This window comes from Sinohyriopsis cumingii, chromosome 1, assembly GCF_028554795.1.
Source record: "Sinohyriopsis cumingii isolate HCF-2022 chromosome 1, ASM2855479v2, whole genome shotgun sequence".
Classification (NCBI taxonomy): Eukaryota; Metazoa; Mollusca; class Bivalvia; order Unionida; family Unionidae; genus Sinohyriopsis; species Sinohyriopsis cumingii.
Genome location: NC_142961.1, coordinates 163,004,484 through 163,028,461, shown reverse-complemented (window position 1 = coordinate 163,028,461; position 23,978 = coordinate 163,004,484). Strand labels below are relative to the sequence as shown.

Below are 23,978 nucleotides of genomic sequence, written 5' to 3'. Positions count from 1 at the left end.
TGGAGTTGATGGTATCAACACAGTATATGGAGTTGATGGTATTAACACAGTATATGGAGTTGATGGTATTAACACAGTATATGGAGTTGATGGTATCAACACAGAATATGGAGTTGATGGTATCAACACAGTATATGGAGTTGATGGTATTAACACAGTATATGGAGTTGATGGTATTAACACAGAATATGGAACTGGTGGCATGAACACAGTATATGGAGTTGATGGTATTAACACAGAATATGGAGTTGATGGCATGAACACAGTATATGGAGTTGATGGGACTGAGGACAGTATACTGAGGATAATGAAAGCTGATTAATAAAAATGACACAAAATGGAGATTTTCATCTGTTAAGAAAGCTGTAGAAGCTCAGTTGGTAGAGTGTTGGACTTGCAATCCAAGGATTGTGGATTAGATGCCTGCCCAGGCCTGCCCAGGTCAGCTGCCTTGATGTGACTTTGCAACAGATACTTGATTCCCATTTTCCTGGTATGATATAGCCAATAATGTGTTCAAAGTGACATTGAAACCCACAAAAACAAAACAAAACAAAAAAATGTCATCTGACCTTGGACCTATAACAGGGCAAAAAAACCTCCCATTTAATAGCATAATAGCAGAAGAAGCAGTGTAAACCCTGATTTGCTTTAATCGACTGTAGATACCACCTGGGCCTATGTTGTTCACCGCTAAGGGTGACTTGTATAGGAGTAAATCTGGTAAACCAGTCTAGACCTACATTTACTGAGATATCTTGAACATCTACCATGGTGATATTAAACAAATAAAAAAATTAGTAATGACCTGGAATACATACAATTGTTTATGTCTAGTATGTTTTGTTTGTGATATTTGTGTGAAATGACAACATGATTCAGACTGCCTGGTACTGATCAGGACAGATAAATTGTCAACTTGCCCTAACATAGACAGCACTTCATTTATTAGGGATGAATGCAGTCGAGCACTCATTGATTACCTGGGATAGGTATTGGGGGAAAACCCATTAAGAACCACTGACCCTTGGAAAGCTGCTGGCAGTTTTCTGTGAGGGGGGTGGTTGTGATGAAGTCTTGCAAAGCAAATACTTATACTCCAAAATTGTTTAAGGTTTTCAGATGTCTTGATAAGAAAAGCATTTTACTGTGGTTACTGAGTTTTAATCTTTGCAATCAAATGACCCTTATGAAATAGTCAGCTTGACTGGCTGGATTCTGATGGAACTTTCTGTTTTCCTGCATGAATAATGTTTCAATTAAATACCAAAGAAAATTACATTCGGAAGAAATTCAGGTGAAATATCCACATTCTGTGAGTCACAACATAAAAAATCCTTGGTAGAAAAATGTCAAATTTTTAAAACAGAGGTCTGTTTATCCCATGGGACACATATTTACTTCAAAATTTGCAGGCCTTAGAATACGGGATCTTACATTACCTTAGTGTGAATAAATCAGGGACATAGGTTTGATTTGTTCAATTGTTCAGATACTCATAAAATCTCAAAAATAAACAGCATCCATTATTCATTAGACAGTTTTTCCAGCTTATTTCTGTGGACAGCATTCTTTTAAGGTAGACATATCTTTGAACTAAAATAATGTAAATGATGCCAAACCATTCTATAGAAAATTACTAAAATATATTGTGATACAATTTTTAAATCCATACTTTTCAATGCAGCATCTATATAGAACATATTAATTATGTGTTAATTGATACATGATTTTAAAATTATATCTAAATACAAATTAGATGGTTATTTTCTAATGATAGCTTAATTTTCAAGGCCAGCATACCATATACTGGCTTATAAGCTGCAAACAACAAAGCTCATTATCTGACATAGCTTATTGCACCTGCAGATCAAGGTTTATGTTCTTTGTTGTAGTGATTACTCCTAACAAACTGCATAGACCCAGACCTGCAGGCACATTATGGGACATCAGATCTTGGTCTGCGCAGTTTGCAGTTGGACTTGACTTGTATGCAAATGTATATGGTAATTTTAAATATTCTAGGCTTTCAGGTATCTGATAAAAAGCATGTACTGTAATTTTCACACATGCAGTATAGTGTCAATTAATCACCATTCATCAGAAGACACATTTATGCAATATGATCTGTGTAATTGATAATGAAAGAATATGAATTAGATTGGCATTTCACTACTTTATAATACACAATTTTCTTTATGAAGTCAATTTCTGTTAATCCAAATTCCATTTAAATCACTCTCTCACTATAAAAACCTTCATTATAACACTCTTCCCATTACAAGGCATGCATGATCAGAGATTCTATTTCATTACATAGTAGTGATGTTGTTGTTGTTGTTGTTGTTGTTGTTCTAGGGTTTAATGCCATTTTTCAGCACACGATAGGCTATACATGGTAGCCAGTATTAATGGAGGAAGAACTGGGGAAAACCCAGGAAAGAACCACTGACCCAAGAGAAGCTACTGGCAAGTTTTCTCACATACCCACATAAGCTGAATCCGAGACTCAAACCCACACAGACAGAGGTGAGATGGCAGTGATCTGTAATGAAGCACACTTTAGACCACTCGGCCACTCGGGGCCCCCTACATAGTAGTGAAATTATAATCATGATATACCTCATTATAGTACAGTCTCACTATAATTCAGTAAACTCGTTATAGCCCATGGACAGTGTTATAATGAGGACATATCTATGGCTATCAGATTTATAAAATGCTAATAAAATGAGAACAAATTATTGAAGCTCATTATAATTATTATTATCTGTTTAACCTGCAGGCAAACTAGTTTGATGACTATAGTGAGAACCATTTTTGTAGATTTAATTTGAGAAGACTGGATTTGCTTTCTGGATAAATAAAGTTTTATAATTCTGTTAGTTTAGCTAGACATTTTGGAATGTTCTACAATAAATATTCAATGTTCCCTTTTATAATGCTGTTTGTGGGAGCTATGAAAGTGGTGTGCAATATACATGCGGGAACCATATTTTGAGGGATGCTCCAGCACGGCTGTCAAAAGATCAGAAAAAATATATCATTTAATGACTTGGAATTACATTATAATTGATTCTCTTAATCCAAGAATTTTAATTTTAAAAAAACTGCAATGGTAAAAGAAAAGCTACAGAATTAAATGGAATCTGTGACCATGCACACATAAGTTTTGGTTGGTTTTGTGGGGATTAATGACATCTGGCACATGATGGGTTGGTTATACATGGGAGTCAGTATTCTAGTGAAGGAAGAACCCAAGAAGACCCAGAAAAGAACCATTAATCCCATGAGAAGTTACTGGCAACTTTGTTCTCATACACACATTGGTCAAGTCTGGAATTGAACATATGCTGACAGAAGTGTGATATGTGTGTGATCTGTAAAGGTGAATGCTTTAAACCACTTGACCACTTGGGACCACCCACCCACGACACACACATGCACATGCACAAACACACACATTCACGCAATAAGAGATGAATCAGTATATTGGAAGTCCTTATCATGGGGACCTTTGTTGTTTGTTTTTCCTTAATACAAACAAAATCTAAAAGAAGATAAAGAAAGAAATAAAAGCCGATATTAAATTTGACAGTATATGGCAAATCAGGTCAATATTATTAACTTGATTCATGTTACACAATTATAAAAAAAATTTGTACCCTAAAAATAGTACATACACATACACAAAAACACAATGAAGTTTAAACAACATCATATAAAACATGGCAGCAATATAGATATACAAACGAGTGACTGGTCACTTCACTTGACATGAAAGCCATAAGCAGCCTTTGAAGTAACCAGGCCAATAAAATACAAATATTCTTCATCCCATCTGGCAGGTATTTGACTTTTCTTATCATATGAGGGCACATACATGTAGTCAAACCTCCATTTTCATAAGCCTTTGAAATCACAGGTTCAATAAAATTTATCTTCACCCTTATCAGCCTAAGCTCTTCCATCAAAACAAATTGTAATTTAGGATACTCTGACACCCAGTCATTGAAATTTAATCAAATAGTTGCACTAGCTACCCTAATGTGTAACAAAGATATATTGTTCCCATAACTTTACATATGGGCTTTACAACGTTATAGCTATTGTTGTTGTTGTTGTAGCATTTAATGCCATTTTTCAGCAAAAGATAGGTGATACATGGTGGCCATATAAATGGTGGAGGAAGAACCCGGGAAAATCACAGTAAGAACCACCAACCCACAAGAAGTTACTGGCAAGCTTTCTCACATACCCACATTGGCCAAACCCGAGACTTGAACCCACACAGACAGAGGTGAGATGGCAGTGATCCAAAGCGGTGAGTGCTTTAGACCACTTGGTCACCCACCCAATGTTACAGTTGGAAGCGTTAGAAGTGAGTTGAGTGTACCACAGTGATGCCAAACTGACTACTATATTACAATAACGCAAGTGCTGTACATACCTACATCATTATCCTATTACTGGACATGTAGTCTTTTGTGAAATAACTATTAAGAGATCATTTTAACAAAAATAAGATATAAATAAATATAATAAGTCTAATTAGAGCAAGAAAAAATGTATATGGACTTTAAATGTTAAAGGAATTAACATATGAATTGAACAGCTTCTAAACTGGTGACCTATACAGGTAGAAAATAAAGAAAGTACAGACAGCATTAAAAGAAAAAGCATTACTGGTACATAGAGAAAGGAAATTGTTCTTTGGAAATGGGTCTGTCAACTGGGTCAAACCCTCCACTAACAGGCAAGAAAACTTCTTACAAAGGAAAGAGCAAACAATGGTCATGAAAAAACATGTTTTGTTGGAAAAGGTATATATATCAAATGGCATGAGGTTTTTCACTTTGTTAATTTTTTTTTGTAACTGACATGGGGATGAGGACATTTCATGAAGAAAAAGTGAAATTTGATCCACTATACAATGTATCAATAAATCAAGCCTAAATATCAGCATACAATTAATCATGTCACCCAGTTAGGTACAAATGTTTGCATAATGCACTTGGACTACACAAGTTGGGGTCAATCATATGGTCAGAAAATAACCATGTAAGACATGTAAGTGGTTGCACTTAACACAACAACTTAAACTCTTTATAACTCCTATATTTCTTATTCAATTTTATAAACATTTTACCACATTATTAAAAGTCCTCTGTCAATAACCTTGCTTTTTAAGAACAAAAATGCTTCTTTTAATGAATATACATTATTTTCGGAGACTTCCCTGACTCATTCATTATTAACTCAGCATTCACATAGAGCCTTGGTGACTCGGTGGTTAGCATGCATGACTCATGACCAAAAGGGTGTGCATACAAATCCTACCATCGGCCAGTCTGGGTCGACACTTACTGAGGTGTGTCCTTGGGCTTCTCCTGGGTCAATGGTTCCTCCCACTGGACTTTCAGAGTCCACCAAATCTACAGCCATGTACAACATAGCATGTGCAGAAAAATGGCACTAAATCCACAAAACCAAACCAAATCTCTCTCTACTTTCTATCTTTTTTTTCTTCTCCTAACCCTCCAGTTTCATTATCTTTCAAGATAGAAAACCAGTACAAAAACAATGCCATGATCTAACATTTCACTATGACAATTAATAGTTTGACAAAAAATTTAAGTTTCTAAAAATAAACCATTTCCAAGTCCAAATTGTGAAAGAAAGCACTTTCAACCATAACTGTACATACTCGATTATAAGTTGAGTCAAACTGCAAATAACAAAGATCATGATCTGCCATAGCATAAAGCACCTGCAGATCAGGTTCTATTTTGTTTGTTCTACTGATTACTCCTAAAAACCTGCACAACCCCAGATCTGCCTGTGCATTATGCGATGGCAGATCTGGGTCTTTGCAGTCTGTGGCTCAACTCGTCTTATAGGCAAATATATATGGTATTTAAAATCCAACCTTAATCCCAACTCCAACTACAGCTAGAATATCCAGTACAAATGAAATGATCAGTGATAGCTCTCACAATAGGGAGAAATATATTAATGTAATCTGGTATCATATTTAATTAAACACATTATATGTTGAAAATTCTAGCATTAACTGCACGAAGGTGGACAAGGAATAAATACTTTTATGAGTTGTCCATGCATATTATGAAATACTCTTTTAAGATACACTGGCTTCCAGCAAGATATGATGGTAATTCAAGATGCACTTGAAAAGCTACAAATTTAACATATATCTGTATCAACATGGAAAATGTTAAATGTTAAGTGTTGTGTTTACGATGTCTGTCAGCATGGTGGGTAGCTTGTAACTTACAATATGACAAAGCAAAACTTTTACATCTCCAAACACAACAAATGTTTATTTACAACCATGCACTGTTTATTCTTTATTTTTTATTTTTCAAGATATGACAGCAAGTACAATGAACCAAGTTTTGAAAATATCCCTACGGTACATAAAATATACTACCATACATACCAACTTATAAATTTAGTCCAACTGCAAATTGTACAGAGTCCCAGATGTGCAATTTCATAATGCACCAGTAGATCTGGGTCTATTAAGTTTGTCTGGAGTGATTAGTTGAACAAATAACACAGACACTGATATACCAGTGCATTTTGTGATGGCAGATAAGGGTCTATGTTGTTTACATTAAGACTGGGCTTCTAAGTGAATATATATGGTATAAGAGACTGATTTCTGTATCCAATAATTAGGATAGCAACTATTGCTATAATGTCATGCCTGCCATTATCATATATTACTAACTATTGCTATAATGTCATGCCTGCCATTATCATATATTACTAACTATTGCTATAATGTCATGCCTGCCATTATCATATATTACTAACTATGCTATAATGTCATGCCTGCCATTATCATATATTACTAATTATGCTATAATGTCACGCCTGCCATTATCATATATTACTAACTATGCTATAATGTCATGCCTGCAATTATCATATATTACTAACTATGCTATAATGTCATGCCTGCCATTATCATATATTACTAACTATGCTATAATGTCATGCCTGCCATTATCATATATTACTAACTATGCTATAATGTCATGCCTGCCATTATCATATATTACTAACTATTGCTATAATGTCATGCCTGCTATTATCATATATTACTAACTATGCTATAATCTTGACTACAAAATATGCTGTATATGTGTGAGTGTAGGATTTCGATTTTTAATGACGCTTTAAAAATGTTCATGTCATATTGCTATGATGTCTGCCATGTGGCAGTTTATAGGGATGTCTAGCACTGGGGCATCATGCCACAGACATGTAGCATGATGTCCCACCCAGTCACATTATCCTGACACCAGGCCGACCAGTCCTAAAACTAACCTCTTAATGCCAAGTGCCATGTGAGGCAACTGTTAGTACCATTTTTGTAAGTTTTTGGTATGACTCAGTCGGGTTTTGAAATTGCAACCTCCAACATCTGAGGTGGACGCTCTAACCAAGTAGGCCACTGGAGCAGCAGCTCCTCTAGATATGAGCTCATAGGCATATACTCGGTAACCTATCTTTGGTAATCATTACTCAGAGTTTTGGGTTCTTCAACTGACAACTGGTTTTTGTGAGAAACAAAAAACAATTATCAGGTGATTTTGTTTATATACTTGCTTATAAGACAAGTCCAACTGCAAACTGCACAGACCAAAATCTGCCTTCACATATCTGGGTCTATGCACTTTGTTAAGAGTAATTAATATAACAACAGATGGCAGATCTGAGTCTGTTGTTGGACTCAACTTATAAATGAGTACATACAGCAACTAATTTATGTACACTTTCAGTATGTTCATTTATGCTGTGGAATTTTAAAAAAGACTTTGAACAAAGTGTAATTAAGTTAAAATGCTCATGTAACCTGAGCCTGACCGAATTTGTTTTAACAGGACAGTTTCAATTGTCATCTTAATTCACTATAAGTCGAGTCAAACTGTAAACAACAATGATCCTGATCTGCCATAGCATAATGTTCCTGCAGATCAGGATCTATGTTGTTTGTTCTAATGACTACTCCTACCAAACTGCACAGACTAGATCTGTCAGTGCATTATGCGACATCAGTTCTGTGTCTGTGCAGTCTGCAGTTGGACTTTACTTATAAGCGAGTTTAAACAGTACATTAGCATTACAGAAGATCTGTTTGATAAAATGAATTTGTACTTTCCTGGATACTATATGATAATGCTTTGGTATGAATCATTTAAATTACATGTATTACTGAACATTTGTTGAAGATTAATCAATTTGCGAAAACTGAAATCTTCACTTTTACTCCTTTTCAATACAATTTCTACTGCAACAGGTGACCTTAAAATGTATATTTCTCTGTCTACAGGAACTGGTAATATTCTAAAAATGTAACATTTACTGATTTCTGAGAGAGAAAAAAGCACATACTGTCAGCCATCATATACAACTATTAACTTTGGCTTTCCCTCAGTTGATAATGTATTTTCTCAGAGTTAAGATATAAACTATAATCCTCTCTGAAATGCAATATTATTGGATAAGATTTTTCTATGAATGGTTCATTTTTAACACTCACCATTCTCGATCTTGAGCATGCAAAATAATTTTGTTGAGAAATAGTACATTTCTGGGAAATGTGGGTGCATTGATGTTCAAAAGCTGCTTTGCTGGTCTTTGAAATACACAATTTTGGATATCTGCCTTTCCCAAATACATGTACACACCAAGGTAACTGAACCAGGATGGCCAGGGTGGGTATTAAAATAGTGATCCCTGGATTTTATTATTTTAAAAAATTTATTTGTGAAGAATAGATGATGATAGATATTACTTTAGGGGTTTTAACAGCACTTTCTGAAACACACCAAGGCAGCAAACCCAGGCTGGCCAGGGTGGGTATCAAACTAGTTGTCCTAAACTTATGAGACCAACACTGGGCCGACTGAGCTATATAGGCTCCCTGACACATACTAAAACAAGAATGCTCAACTGATAATAAAATGAATTGTTAAGCATCAAAATTCACTTTAGTACTCTTGAAAGGTTGCGTGATACTAAAATTTGAATTTGTCAGTTTGGGGGGCAATCTAGTGTAGTTATCCATGACAAAATATTCTCCCACTTTTATCATTATCAGCCATCTTATTTTGTCAATTTAATGATGATTGGCTAATGATAATGGATATTTTGTTGCTGTGCAACAAACATGATATTGATGGTAATAGGAAAATTACAATTTGTAGCAGATTTAAATCTTACTGGTCTAAATATTAAAACACATCTACCTGTAGCTGCTTCTCTTTGTCTTCATTGTCATCGATTACTTTGAATAGCTCCTCACAGGTTATTGGTACTATGCCTTTATTGGCTCCATAACCAATCATGGAATAACTTTTACCAGAACCAGTCTGGCCATATGCAAATAAAGCAGCATTATAACCCTGCCATGCATTATCAAGGACACCTTTTCCAAGGTCATTGAACACAGTTTTCTGAAAAATAAAAAGATAAGAAAACAAATTTTTGGTGCACAAATAAATCTTGATAATAAAACCCAAATAATGTTCTCAAAGATAAACCTCCTGTCAGTAATAAAATCTTTTCTTTTTAAAGTTGGACAATGGAAGAACTCCATCCTTTAAAGGATATTAAAATAGATGTAATTATGTATCTTACCAGTAAGATGTTATATTATCTGGTAAAGATGTCTTAATTTTCTCTCCATGATCTAATGTAATTCCTATACTTTGGTCTTCATTTTTCTTTTCTAGATCACTTAAAGGTTTAAAAATACCAGAAGGCATTTATGTGCCATGTTTGCTTTTTTCCATGCTTATGTGGAAAAAAAGAAAAAGAAATCAATTTTGCAAATAGAATTCACATATTAATAATTATCCAATGCCACACATGCAATCTTGGTATGGTTTGACACAAGAAACACACCACCATGTTTTATTTTGGAGGCTGCTACAAATATATTTTTTAGTCTCATCCACCAAAATGTTGGTCATTATCAGGATGGTGTACTTGTAACCAATACTTTTAAACACATTACATACTTGAGAAGACAAAAATTCATTCGTTTTAATATTCTTTAAGGGGGGGTGGGGGCATTTAATTAGAAGAGCACTTTTCAATGAAAACAGAGAAAGACTGGCCATTTTCTGAGAAAGAGAACCATCTCTGTTTATCTGCTACATTTTCATAATCATGTAAATTAATACGGCTTTAATATTTCAAACCAAACAATATCAATCAAAATATCAGAGCCTTTTCCTTATTTAAATCTGTACATCTCATTTGTAAACTTGAATGTATTCAAGCTCTTAACTGGAACTTGTACTACATAAACACAAGCATTAATCTTCATTTGTCCCATGGTAATGTACCAAGAGAAAAGGGCAGTCTTCTCTCATTAGTCCAGTGCACACCAATGCTTTCAAAAAGGTTAGGTAAACCTAAATGTCAGGTAACAGGCTTAGTTATGAATAATTTTAAAATAACTATTCCCAAAGATTATATCATTTCATTCATGGTTTCACAAATGAATGAAATATAAATGAGATTTGACTATGATGTGGATGAAACCCAGTTGGTATCACTTGACTCTCATGTTAATGCATGTTGTACATTTACACAGCTGAAACACTGGTCCTCAGTGTTAAATTACTACACCTGTAACAATATAAACTGTTTTGGTCCTCAGTGTTAAATTACACTTGTAACAATATAAACTGTTTTGGTCCTCAGTGTTAAATTACACTTGTAACAATATAAACTGTTTTGGTCCTCAGTGTTAAATTACACTTGTAACAATATAAACTGTTTTGGTCCTCAGTGTTAAATTACACTTATAACAATATAAACTGTTTTGGTCCTTGGTTTTAAATTACATTTACAATGACATAAAGTGTCGGTCTTCAGTTTTAATTTATACTGACACTGACAAAAGGTGTTGGTCCTTAGTGATGTAAAACTTTGTTTAACTTGCATAGAACTACAGTATAATCTCATTTATCCAAATTTTTATCCATCTCTCCAATTTCTGTGATATAACTATTGCAGTCATTCAAAATCTCATGTTTATCAAGTTCTCAGAACAATGACTGCCAACTGTAATGCTAGTAGGATTGCTGGATTTGTTTTGACATCCATTTTACCTGGTCAGCATAATGTCCCTCAGGAGTGGCAGGATGATAAACGCCATCCTCATCTTCAGTAAAATCATCATGTGACCAATACGAGTGATCATAGGAAAATGACTTTGTATCTCCATTTTCTGGATTTGTAATAACCGTTGATTGGCCATTCATAGAAATTATACATTTTGATCCAGCATTCTTCTCCCTCTGAAAAAAATAATAAATAGGTTATAAATGTTACTACAAAATGCAATATTTGCTACTTTGGGAATGACTAATGCTCAAGCAGAGTATAATAAACTGAAAAACATTTCTCTTTGTTGTATTTTTCTGCTTCATCTATAGATTTTCATCATAGTCATGGAACTTCCATCCACATTTGAAAAATGTTTTGCATTCAATTAATAAGCCATACTGCTAAAGATAATGTCTCTTTTTGTGTCAACAAATTATCACAAACATGCAGTAATCTCATCAGGAAAAAAGGTAAAGAAAACTTCCAATTATGGCTCTCAGCTAATTAATCAACACACTGCTGTATTCTTAATTATTTTGATTAATATACCCATGTCATAATTATTCTATTTGCAACATGTTCAATAGCACCTCCTTACATTACAAATGATGTCATGACATCATTTAAGGCAAAATTACAATGACACAGGAAACCAACCTTTTTCCTTACTAATTCATTTTACCAAACTATTCTGACATTTTGAAAAAATAAAATCATCTCTGATTTGGTTTGTGTCTTATGGCAGAGTAAAACAAGTAGCCTTATTTATTTCCAAGACAAATGAAGTCAAGTGCATTGCTCAAGGGCACACCTAAGATGCTGACCTGGGTTGACCTGATGGTAGGATAAAAACCCACCCTCTTTCAGTTACAAGCCTTGTGTACTAACCACTTGACTGCCATAGCTTCCCAATAAAATCAGTAATTCTCATCATCTGACAATAGAATATTGCATTCCAAATGAAATTTATGAAACATGTCAAATAATTTCAATCTTTTTCTCATCAAAGAAATTAATTTAACTCATTCATAAATTTAATTTGAATGACTGCTCCAGTCAGATCCTCAATCTATACATGATGGACATAGGGTAATGGAAGCCATATTAAATGATTTCTTTAGTAGTATAATAGATATTTTAAAATGAATTAGAATTTGCTGATGGCACTGGAAGCATGGAGATTTGGTTTGTTATTTTCTTTTATTATTTATGGTTGGGCTCCATGAATGTTAAAGTAAATAATTGTTTCTATGTCATTGGGGAGACCATGAATATGCAGGTAGCATGTACAAGCAGGGTAATGTGTGCCTAAGAAACTTGGGTATAACCAGTACTTGACATGAGAACATTGGGTATAAATAAGAAGAACATACTCATGGTCTTTTGGCCTTATGTGAAAAAGATTGTTTGCAAATGGTTTTTTTTGTTGAGTTTAAACTCACCCAATCTCTAAAACAAGAGTGGACAAAAGAAATGGCAGAACATGCCTCGTGTAATATGCCCTGTTTGACATTTCAAGATTAACTCTGATTGCTTGGGTGAGTAATCTGCCCTCTCTTTCTAGAAAATAGTTATCACAGTTTCTCTTAGCTGATGAAACTTGCATAACAATCTTGAAGTGGAATTTCTTATACATCTACAACTGGTGATGATTAATTACAATTTATATATATCTGTATCATACTTTGTGAGAGTTTCCTGTATTTCAATACATACATATATACATACATGCATGCATGCATACATACATACATGTACATACATACATACATATATACATACTGTACATGTGATATCTATCTGTATCATACTTTGTGGGAGTCTCCCATATTTCAGTACATACACACATATTGTACATGTGATATCTATCTGTATCATACTTTGTGGGAGTCTCCCATATTTCAGTACATACACACATATTGTACATGTGATATCTATCTGTATCATACTTTGTGGGAGTCTCCCATATTTCAGTACATACACACATACTGTACATGTGATATCTATCTGTATCATACTTTATGGGAATCTCCTGTACTTCAATACATACTGTACATGTGATTTATATTTGTGGAGTCTTCTGTATTTCAATACATACCGTGCAAGTGATATTTATCGAAATCATACTTTGTGGGAGTCTCCAATATTCGAGGTTAAACTCCTAATCTTGTCTTCAGGAAACCAAATTTTCTGGATCAAGAATGTTATTGTTATCTAATAAAAACTGCCATCTTATCATTCTTTCATTGCCAGTACAATGCAAATATTTTGATATCTTTATGGTGTATTTATGATGTATATAGTGGATATGTTATTTTCATGCCTTACAGTAAACACAAATAATGGCCATTTCATACATTCTTTCATACATTTATTTCTTAAAAAGTTCTTAGATCTTAAACTGGTAATAAAAAAGCAAGAAATGCTAGTACAGCATGTTTATTGATTTTACATGTGACTTCATAACTTTATTCTCAAAAAGCTGTTAATACTGATCCAATATTTTTTGTGAAAATCAGTACAAAATGGACTGCAAATTCCATGTATCCAAATGATTGTGACTCTCCGGGTATTCTGGGTTAAAATATGAAGTCTACATAAGTTTATAGAGACTTGTCATGAGGGCAATTCAAACCATTATCCTAAGTACCACTGAACTAATCCTGATATCTGATAAAGATATTACCGTCTATACTTGCTTGTAAATTGAGCCAAACTGCAAACAACAAATATCCTGATCTGCCATAGCATAATGCATGTGCAGATTGTATTGTTTGTTCTACTGATTACTCCTAACAAATTGCACAGACCCAGACCTGCCAGCACATTATGTGATGCTAGATCTGGGTCTGTGCAGTTTGCAGTTGGATTCATCTTATAAGCAAGTATATACAGTACTCTTAATGGCTTGCTCCTAATTCTGTCAATTAAAATGAAATTTAATGTAGGTTAAGGAGAGTTTGGATAAAGCTGTCTTCTTGGAGGAGATCAAAATATCCGCTATCCTATCAGAAGAAAAATAAATATGAAATAAATTGTGGTAAGATGAAATGAATGATTCATATTTAATCTATGAAAGATTTAATTGCACTATAAAGCAAAATGCACAGAGAGGATACTACATTTATTTCCTTTTCACAAGATCTCATGCCTTGCAAGTCAGTCATAGGTAAATGTAAAAATAAGACATTGGTAGGTAAACATAAAATAAAAGTTATTCCTAGGTAAATGTAAAATAACAACAAAAATCATTACAAAAATTAAGACACATTCTTCCTTAACCAAACAAGACATAAACCAAAAGGAATGCTATTTTAAAAGGTCAGACTCCATGGGAAAAAAATAGCAAAAGAACATCTTTCTTTTATTGGTTCTAGCAACAAACAAATATGATATTTACACTGATTGTTAAAGTGGTAAATTCAAAAGATAAATTCAGTCCATATACAAATGTTCTAATAATAGCCAAATTCCTGCAAACTTACAATGGCTCAACACAATATTATATTTCAAATGCTGAATTTAATATCTAACTTAAGAGTAAACTCAATTTTTATATATATTCCTTACATAGTTGTTGATCAAGTTAGTCTGCAAATATGCAAGTGAAGTCAGGTTTTTAAAAAAATGCAGTCAATATATCTTTAGAATATGAGGCATATTTACACTGCCTTAGAAAGAAGGGCTATTCAGATATCAGGAATGTCAGAATTTCCTATCCTTTGTTTATTGAAATTCATTTAATTTTTTCAGTGTTTAGCAAAGACACTAAGACAAACTGAATGTAATATTACTTAACCTCATTCTTTTTGTCTATATAACTATTAGCAAGTTTCCCAGATTTGCTATTACAGCCATTTAGGGCTTGATACAGAGCACTAATCGATACCAGTATTTAAACACTGGCTATTATCATTTCTGCTCTCTATCATTCTCACCTGATAAGGCTCCAGGTGGCACATGTGCTTAATCTACAGAAGGTAAAAGATCGAAATTGTCATTGGAACAGATCAATAATTCTGTCTATTTCAATATCCTATCCTAAGTATGCACCAATTTAGGTTGCTCTGTTGATTCAATCTTCATACCGGATGATCCAAGTATTCTGATCTGGATTTTTTAGACCCCATCTTATAGCAATCCAGCCAATGACCAACAACAAATTCAATGTGTGTTTTCAGTCAACCTCACAGAGTGTTGTCAGTGAATGCAACAGGATGTGCAAGGGCAGTCTGTATATTCAGCACAGGGTTAACTTCACAGACTGGAGATATATATATATATATATATATATATATATATATATATATATATATATATATATATATATATATATATATATATATATATATATATATATATATATATATATCATAATAATAATAATTTGGGGTCCATATGAAACAGAAATTAATACAACTTAAGGCATTCATTAGAACTAAGTAAGAATACTTTTCTCAGATTGTATGAGAACATCATATTTCTGTAATATCCAGGATATTAAAAGGTTGTCAGATTTAACATTCTGCAAGGCTTTCAATGTGGAAAGGGTATCCAAAAAAGATGATAAAATTTGTCTCTTGAGAGGTTTCAACAGGGTTAAAAGAAATGCTGTAATTTATGCCACAATAACTAATGCTCTATAGGTGGATAATGAAGATGCCATGGCATGTTGCAAAGGCAGTTCCAGCTTGCCATGGCATGTTGCAAAGGCAGTTCTAACTTTGTCTCAGACCATCTGTTCGCAAGGATGTATGGCTGACAATAAAAGACTTTGCATTTAATGAATTTACTCTAAAATGGAAAGGATGTTTTGAAAAATCTTTTGAGTTCTCAGTGATTAAAAAATATTTTGGAACAGTTTGATAACCATGATGGTAATTTGGGGATACAGTATTTTTGCAATATTCTAAACACTACTTTTGCTGTTTCCAAGTATGGACAGAATCATACGCCACAAGACAGAATGAAGTTTGGTTTCTGACCATACAAGGTTTAGCATTTAGGACTAAAGACTATATCATATGCAATATTTGATGGATTTAGAGATAGTATCACAGCATAATGAAGAGCCAATTTCATTCGTTGATAAAAGTGACAGTTCATTTGCCTCAGCATAGAGGCTTTCTGAAGGGAAAGTTTTAAATGCAGCCAGACAAAGTCATGTATCAGATCCACCATCTGCATCAAAGATTTGCAAGTTGTTCTGCTCACAATCGAACCACAGCCAAGTTTCAATCTGACTAATGACATGTATAACTGGAACAAAACCTTCTGATCTGTTTCCCTGTCTTTTCTTTGCCATGACTCATATTAAATCAATGGCTTTTTAACCTTTGTTAACGAGTTATGAAAAGTTAGTTTATTATATAAAAAAACAAGGCATATAAATTTGTTCTCCTCAACAACTGGAATAAAACAACCATGTAAATAGAGTTTCAGCTCATCATGAATATGACATAATTAGCAGAAGTGTGCAGTTTTTTATTGTAAACATTTTAAACCATTTACTTCTACAAATTTCTAAAATCTGTTTATGCTTATCTGTAGCTGACATTCAACATTATGCATACTCTTTGATCATTCAGATATAATGAGCAGTTACTTACTTCATTAAGGCATTTCAATGTGCTGTTAATTTTGATGTTAAATAGGGTTACTGACAACATGCTGCCCTGCAGTACACAATCTCCAGAGGATAACATTCAGGAAAGGTAATGCCCACCTTAACACAGAAGTTTTTGTCTTTCAAAAGATTGGAGATAAAGTTAGGTAGGTGGCCCCACAGACCAAGGTTAAGTAGGGCATTTATTGTGCCATATTTCCATGAAGAATCATAATCTTTCTCCAAGTTAGAAAAGATGACAACTATATGCTCTTTCTTTGTGAAAGCTTCTTTAATAACTGCTTCAAATCTGACATCTTGCCATCTTGATATCAAAGAAGCTTTCATAAAGAAAGAATATGTTCTTGCCATCTTGGTCTACTGTGCCTCTCTGGCATCTGAATCCATACTGAAAGTCTCATAGCAGATTTGGGAGAAGTAATCAATCATTTATCATCTGTTCCAAGGTTTTGAAAATACATCAAGTTTTTAATAATATAGGACAATAGTTGAATGGGTCAATTTGGTTCATTCCAAGTTTGGACAATGATATCGCTTGCTTTTAGTCAAGACTGTGGAAAATCAACAGTTTCCCAAATTTTAAGGAAAATATTTAACACTGTTGAGCAGTGTTAGGTAAGTTTCCGGAGTTTATAGTGGATATCATCTGGTCTTGCTGGTGTGCCACAAAAGGAATTAATTAACAGTTTAGCTTTACATCCCTAAAATAAAACTGTTCATGTGCTAGACATGGGAATTCATTTACTGTAAGCAAATGCCCTCACCAATATGACTCACATTTTCAAAATTATTGGTACTCATGTAATATCTGTATTGTTACAACTCTATGGTCTTAAAATAAGTTACAGAAAACTGAAAACCAAAAAGTTTTGAAAAATTCAACAAATAATTTATTTCCATAGAATACAAAGTTAACATTTAAAAAGAACTTACAGTATTGTGAATTAAATCCCAAAGAGTCCTAACAGTTCTATCACAAGTCCAAATGTATAAAGTATTTTGAAAACACAGTGGTGTTCCAAACAAATTCCAATTTTGAATGTGCTGATGTTCCAATAACCTGGAATAGTGTTTGCATGCTAACAGTCTTTATGTATCACAATGATATAACCCAAAGTGACTTTGAATAAATTCACAATAATCCCAAAATAGTGATTTCAACTTAAATCAATAAGCACTTTGTAATTCCACTGAATGATTTAAATAAATTAATTCAATTGTCTCAACTGAAAATGATGAACATTTATTCCATTAAGACTGAAGTTACAACATGGAATAAATAATTCTAAAGAAAACAACTTTATATACTTCTCCACCTGACCTATGTCACAATAATTATTTCTGAGAAAACTCGATTATCTTAGTGGAATTTTTCATCAAATTAGTAAACAAGGCCAGGTCTGTTTACATAAATATTGGCAAGTTAACATGGAAACGGCAGGTAGACCATGTTTTTCCCAAGGGAACACCAATGTCCTGAATTCAGATCAAGGCAAATATGTTTACCTACAAATAATAATAATAATAATAATAATAATCTTAATATATAACCTTAAATCATAGTCAATTATTTGTTATATGATATGTTGTTTACAAAATAACATTAATCATGGAAGGCTCTAAACTCAATTACTGACCAATATCAACCACACAATAAACATACATAACATAAAATCATGGAGAAAAGACAATAAACAAAAAAATTAAATATGCATAACAGTATGAAATGTTCATTTGACAGTTTATCTGTTGAAGCACAAATGAATCTAGCTGGTGAGAAAGATCAACAATTAGGTAATAGTCAAATCTGGACCATGTGGTTTAGTGATGTGGTTTTTTTCAATGATGATGTAGGCTTCTTGCTGGTCATGCAACATATTATAAAACAATAAAATAATGTGATATATAAAACTGCTTCTTTCATACTCAAGCCCAAGACTCTAATGAAGCAAAATGACCCACTTGAAAGTGTGACTTCCTTTTTTAAATTAAGCCGAGTCACTGGGCCTTGGAGTGCAAACATTTGATGAACTTTATCATATTTTTATAACTTTTAAAACTCTGTGACAATGCATTCAACTTGTTTGAAATACTTATAAATTCAAGAATGAATGTTAAAATACATCAGGAAGGGTGACCCAAGATCATAGTCAAGTCACAGCGTAAACTACGAAGAGGCAGTCATTATTTAGCATATAATAGCATTCTGGATTAATGGGCCCACAACTAGATATGCCGATAGAAAGCTTGGCCTACACACATACCATGATAGTCTGAGTTTCCTTGGCCCTTCCCACCCCATTTTAGATATTTGGACATTTACACTCAGGTGTAGGATCAGAGCCAATTGCCTACACCCCAACATTTTTGTAAAAATATCAAAAATAGGATGTGAAAGGTCCTTGGAAACGTGGACTAATACAATGACTACTAGATTAATGTGCCAAAAGTCCCAATACTTAAAACAATGCTCTAAAAACTCTTTGTACTTTCTAATTTAAATGACTCTCATCAGATGTACTGCCAATAATAGCCAATTTTTCCATTTTTAAAATCCATTTTTGTATTTGAATAAGTTAAAGATAAGCAATCCTTTCTAAATCATCAGTTTTTTAAAAGTATGCTTTTGTCCACTGCTGAAAAAAAATGTCCCAGACAAATTGAGTTAGTCATGTCATTATCACATTTATGTTAGTGTACTTCTTTTTTGATCCACAAAGTTGGCAATTTGGACAGGAACAATTAAAATATTTGCCTTTTGTGTTGCTTGTAAAGTTTTAACATAGATCATATTTCAGCATTGTTCTGTACCCTACTCTAGGTGTTTACAAAAGTAATTATAATGCATCCATGCTAATTGATATGTAAAATTGTGTTTGAAGTCTCCCTTGGGGGTTAATTGGCACCATGTACACAAATAAATTAACATCAGTAAATGTCTTTAAGGGTTAGGTGTTTTTGACTCCATCTTAAGAATGCATTCTATTGTAACCTATCAACAAAGAATGACAAGCTATCCACACCTGCATAAGGCTTGGCAGTGATACAGGCGGATGATCACTGCATCAAAATACATTTTAACCAATTAATCAAAGTATAGTTTGTCTAAGGTTATTCTGTTTTTAAGGGAATAATGAAAGCCCCCATTTTCTTAAGTAAAATGCTGCTGACTTTTAAAAATTGTATTACTACTGACTGCTTTCAAAATGCTAAAGTTTTAAAAAGTTTACCTTTATTTAAAAGTTTTCCCAGTTTATGATGCTTCCTTTACTGTATGAATTGGAAAGAATCAGTAATAATCCATTCCCATTTTCTTGCAAATTATTCATGTACCACTTTCCATCAGTAAAGTAACCTATTTATTTGATGTTACGAATTTCAGCAGTGTTTAACTGGCTTCATTTTCATAATCTATTTTGTTATTCAAGTTACTTTATAGCTCATACGGACTTCATCACAAACTCTAATAGTGTGTTTCAAGTGTACGTAACATTTATGACTATTTTTACTTTAACTGCTCAGTAAACAAACTATTGTCTAATCTATCTAATTCCGCATATGATTCAGTCTTTATGCTCAAATAACAAAACTAAAAGATTCCCAAACCAAACTTCATTCCACCTTTTATAACTCAAATTCATCTTTGCATAGAGACAGACAAATCACTGTTGGAAATTCGGCAAACGTCTGTTCCACAATCACAACTTTGGTTATCAACAGTCCCTAAGATTGCAAAATTAAAAAATGTCCTCAATGAATTTTCTCATTTTCCAGGGTAAATTCAATAAAATAAAAACCTCCTAGGCCTATTGAAAGGCTGTGTAAAATCTCTAATGAAACATGGCATCAAACTCGGTACAAGAATGGGTTTAATATTTCCTTTAATAAAATTGTTACTTTTCAACTGTTAGTGTTTTATACCATCCACCACAGCCTCATCTGGTTGGATTTGGGGACTAAATTAACTGAACAAAAACTTACTTTTTGGATACCCCAAGTGGGTAATTATAGCTTGTAGTATGGCACAACCGGTAAGACCAGTACTTCCAAAGTTAATCCCGAACAAATCATTCTGAATCAGTATGATATTCTGACTTTTTCTTACTACAATGATATAATTTTAAAGGTCAGTGGGGGCCCCGGGGTTACCGAGTGGTCTAAAGTATTCGGCTTTTACAAAATTACTTATTATTGCCATCTCACCTCTGACCGCATGGGTTCGAGTCTCAGGCTCAGCCAATGTGAGTATACTAGAGTGCTGTGGTGTTGCGGGTCTTAAAGGTAGCAATCGGCAATTAAGTAAATAATGACATTAACCTTCAATATATTAAATGTCTGTTTGGTGTTCTTTGCTCTATATTAGCATGCTGCTGCGGTAGCCAGATTGGTCTGAATATGAAGTGACGAAAACGTACACTGACACTCTTTTACTTATTCTGCCTATCCTGTTGTTACTCTTCTGATTGCCCTTTCGCTACCATCTTTACTTTATCTTTGACCATGCACCAACCGTTGCTTAATAGTCAAGTGTGACTGTATCAACGTATTTATAGATAGGTTGACTCTCATTCTGTCACCTGTTCCCTCCAACAACAGAATCTTAGCTGAGAGAAATAAAACAACGCTTATGTAACCACTTGTGACATGGGGTGGCGCCGGATTGTCAGTGAGATTGGACACACCAACATGAGCATGAAAGTACATGTTGACCGCAGACTGTTTAAACAAGACCAGATGTTACAATGAAACGTAATAAATCGTGTGTACGCATAGTTTTTTAAGTGAACACCTGTCAATTGCGAAAGCCACAAGAAAACAACATAAACATCTTTTATATTTTGAGTCTTATTTGCTACCAGAGATTCGATCTCTTGTTGCTTGACAATAATGGCAATTGTGTGATCTGATTCTTGCAAAAATCCTTGAACAATACAAGATGACAAACTGATTAATCGGTTCGTCATAGTGATGTCGATTTTAAGAATACGTAGATTTTGTTTGAGAACAATGGGTACGGCCATGTTAGAAAGAGTGAAATTCATGGACGCATTTTTAAAATACTTTTTTTGCTAGTAGTTCCGATATTTTGCCAAAATAGAACTGGTTATGTAGAAGTAATAGTTTATGGGCATGTAGTGTATATAAGAAAAGCACACAATAGGTGGTGATATGCAGAACATTACTGAAAACATCGAATAACTCAATACCAAAGAACCCTCGATATCGTAGTGAGTGCCATACAATACCATTGGACATTTCTGCGCACTTAAGGTTTCCATCTCCAATACTAAAGCAAATCGCATACCAAATTCAACCGATTGACCAAAATAAAATAGAGCAATGCTTATCATTTGAACAGAGGCAATTGTCACCAGAATATTCTGTTCAAAATAATACTAATTTTGGACACAGGGGATACCACCCCTATGTTTTCGTGACTCACGATATGTTGGCCTATTCTGCAGACAGCTTTCAAAAAAAATGTAATGTTTATCCATTGGGCTTTAAAAATGAAATACGTTACTTTGGACTGTTTCTGTCAGCAGTTCAGTTGAGTAATTAGGTCAGGTTTATAGCTAGTTTTACAAAATTCAACGTAACAATGACAATAAATGGCAAGAGATATTAAGCAAATTAAACCGATCTTGTAAAATAAGTTAGTAAACTTCAACATTTTATTAAAAAAATAAGCTATTATGTGGAAGAAAACAACAATGAATAAGATGTAATGTGTTTACAATGTCTTCCTGATGGGGAAATATTACTAAAGAAGTTATAAAACAGACTATGCGCCGGGGAATTTCTTGAGAATTTATGTTCTAGTGGCAAGTTGACACGTTGGCTAGCAGACGATTTTGTACGTGTGGGACAACTTCTTGCAAAATTGGAAACTTGGATTAAAATGCAGTATTGTTTTAAGGTCTACATTTCCATCTTTTATATAATGTATTTATTTGTATGATTCTGAAAGATACATAGTAAATTGGATTTTCTGGGTTACCAGTTCAACTTGAAGAAGGTCAAGGAGTGGCTCTTCATGTTGACATTTAGAAATCACATTTTCATATGCATTTCGAGTCGAAATGTGGGATATTTTTGTACACTTTATGAATATCACTTCTCTTAATTAAAGTACGATTGTTCTTTCTTGATACAAAATGGATTTTTAAAAAAAAATAACACGTTATTCAATGTTTACAGAAATGACGCATCGTTGCGCAGAATTACCCGACACGCAGAATTAGCCGACTTGGTGGCATATGCAACGGATCAAAAGCACACACATCTGCTATGACCTTGTGTACACGATAAGTAGTCAGATAAATCAACCCCACAAATCTGTGTTGACACTGATGTACGCTGTTGTTGGTCTGATGTCACCTGTTCATTAAAATGTGCAATTTTGCTGCATGCAAATGATTCTGGAACAAACCCGTGTACACTTTAAACACATACCAGTAACTGGTAACAGCCATATCAAGCGCGAAATTCAAAATGGCCACAGGACAGATGGTTGTGCCAGGTGGATTTACAAGTCACCAAACTTATGATTTGCTCAGGAAATATAATCTGCATGTCACCAAAGAACCCTTCAGCCCACGGTAGCTGCACAGCCCCAAGAAATACCGGTAATATCATCACGGGTGAAGGGCTGATTTGTCGACCTATGTGATAAGCAGCACTTGGAACATAACCTGTACATGTCTCACGCCAAAAACAGAAACCATTCCATTCACTAAAGGCAATTAACTGAAATATCGAATCAGGAAGCACGTGTTATAAATGAAGGCGAAGGTGGTCTCACAAGAACTGTCATGCTCTATATGCTGCCCACAAATACACAGAATATTAATTGATTAAATAATTACTTCTATGGTTATTCGAGAATAATATCCGCGTGACGCGGGTATGGTCTATATAGTAATGTATAATACTTCCACGTATTCATATTTTAACGACTTTTCCCATTAACCCAGAATCTCTACACACCTTATATATATCGATTTAGTTTCAACCCCATTTTTCTGGCATGATACAGCCAGTAATACATTACAAGCCACTTAAACGAACAATAAAAAATGACGTATTTTGTACAGAGCCCTGCGTGGCCCAGCAGTCTAAAGCGCTCGTTAAATAAAATCAGATCTACACAGTATCCACGTATGACTGTTATTTCAATTAAAATCTACATAGTAGC

At 33.9% G+C, this 23,978-nt stretch overlaps 1 protein-coding gene across 7 annotated transcripts in view; it reads right to left on the bottom strand.

The window, feature by feature from the left end:
- LOC149808284 (kinesin-like protein KIF28) overlaps positions 1-23,978 on the bottom strand; it is a 203,922-nt gene that overhangs the window by 146,828 nt on the left and 33,116 nt on the right. For all 7 annotated transcript variants that reach the window (XM_089975594.1, XM_089975606.1, XM_089975633.1 and 4 more), the window contains exons 2-3: positions 11,157-11,345; positions 9,282-9,488 (exon numbers count right to left, since the gene is read on the bottom strand). In XM_089975594.1, the coding sequence (XP_089831720.1) occupies positions 9,282-9,488; positions 11,157-11,345 (396 nt within the window). The remainder of the gene's footprint in view (positions 1-9,281; positions 9,489-11,156; positions 11,346-23,978) is intronic.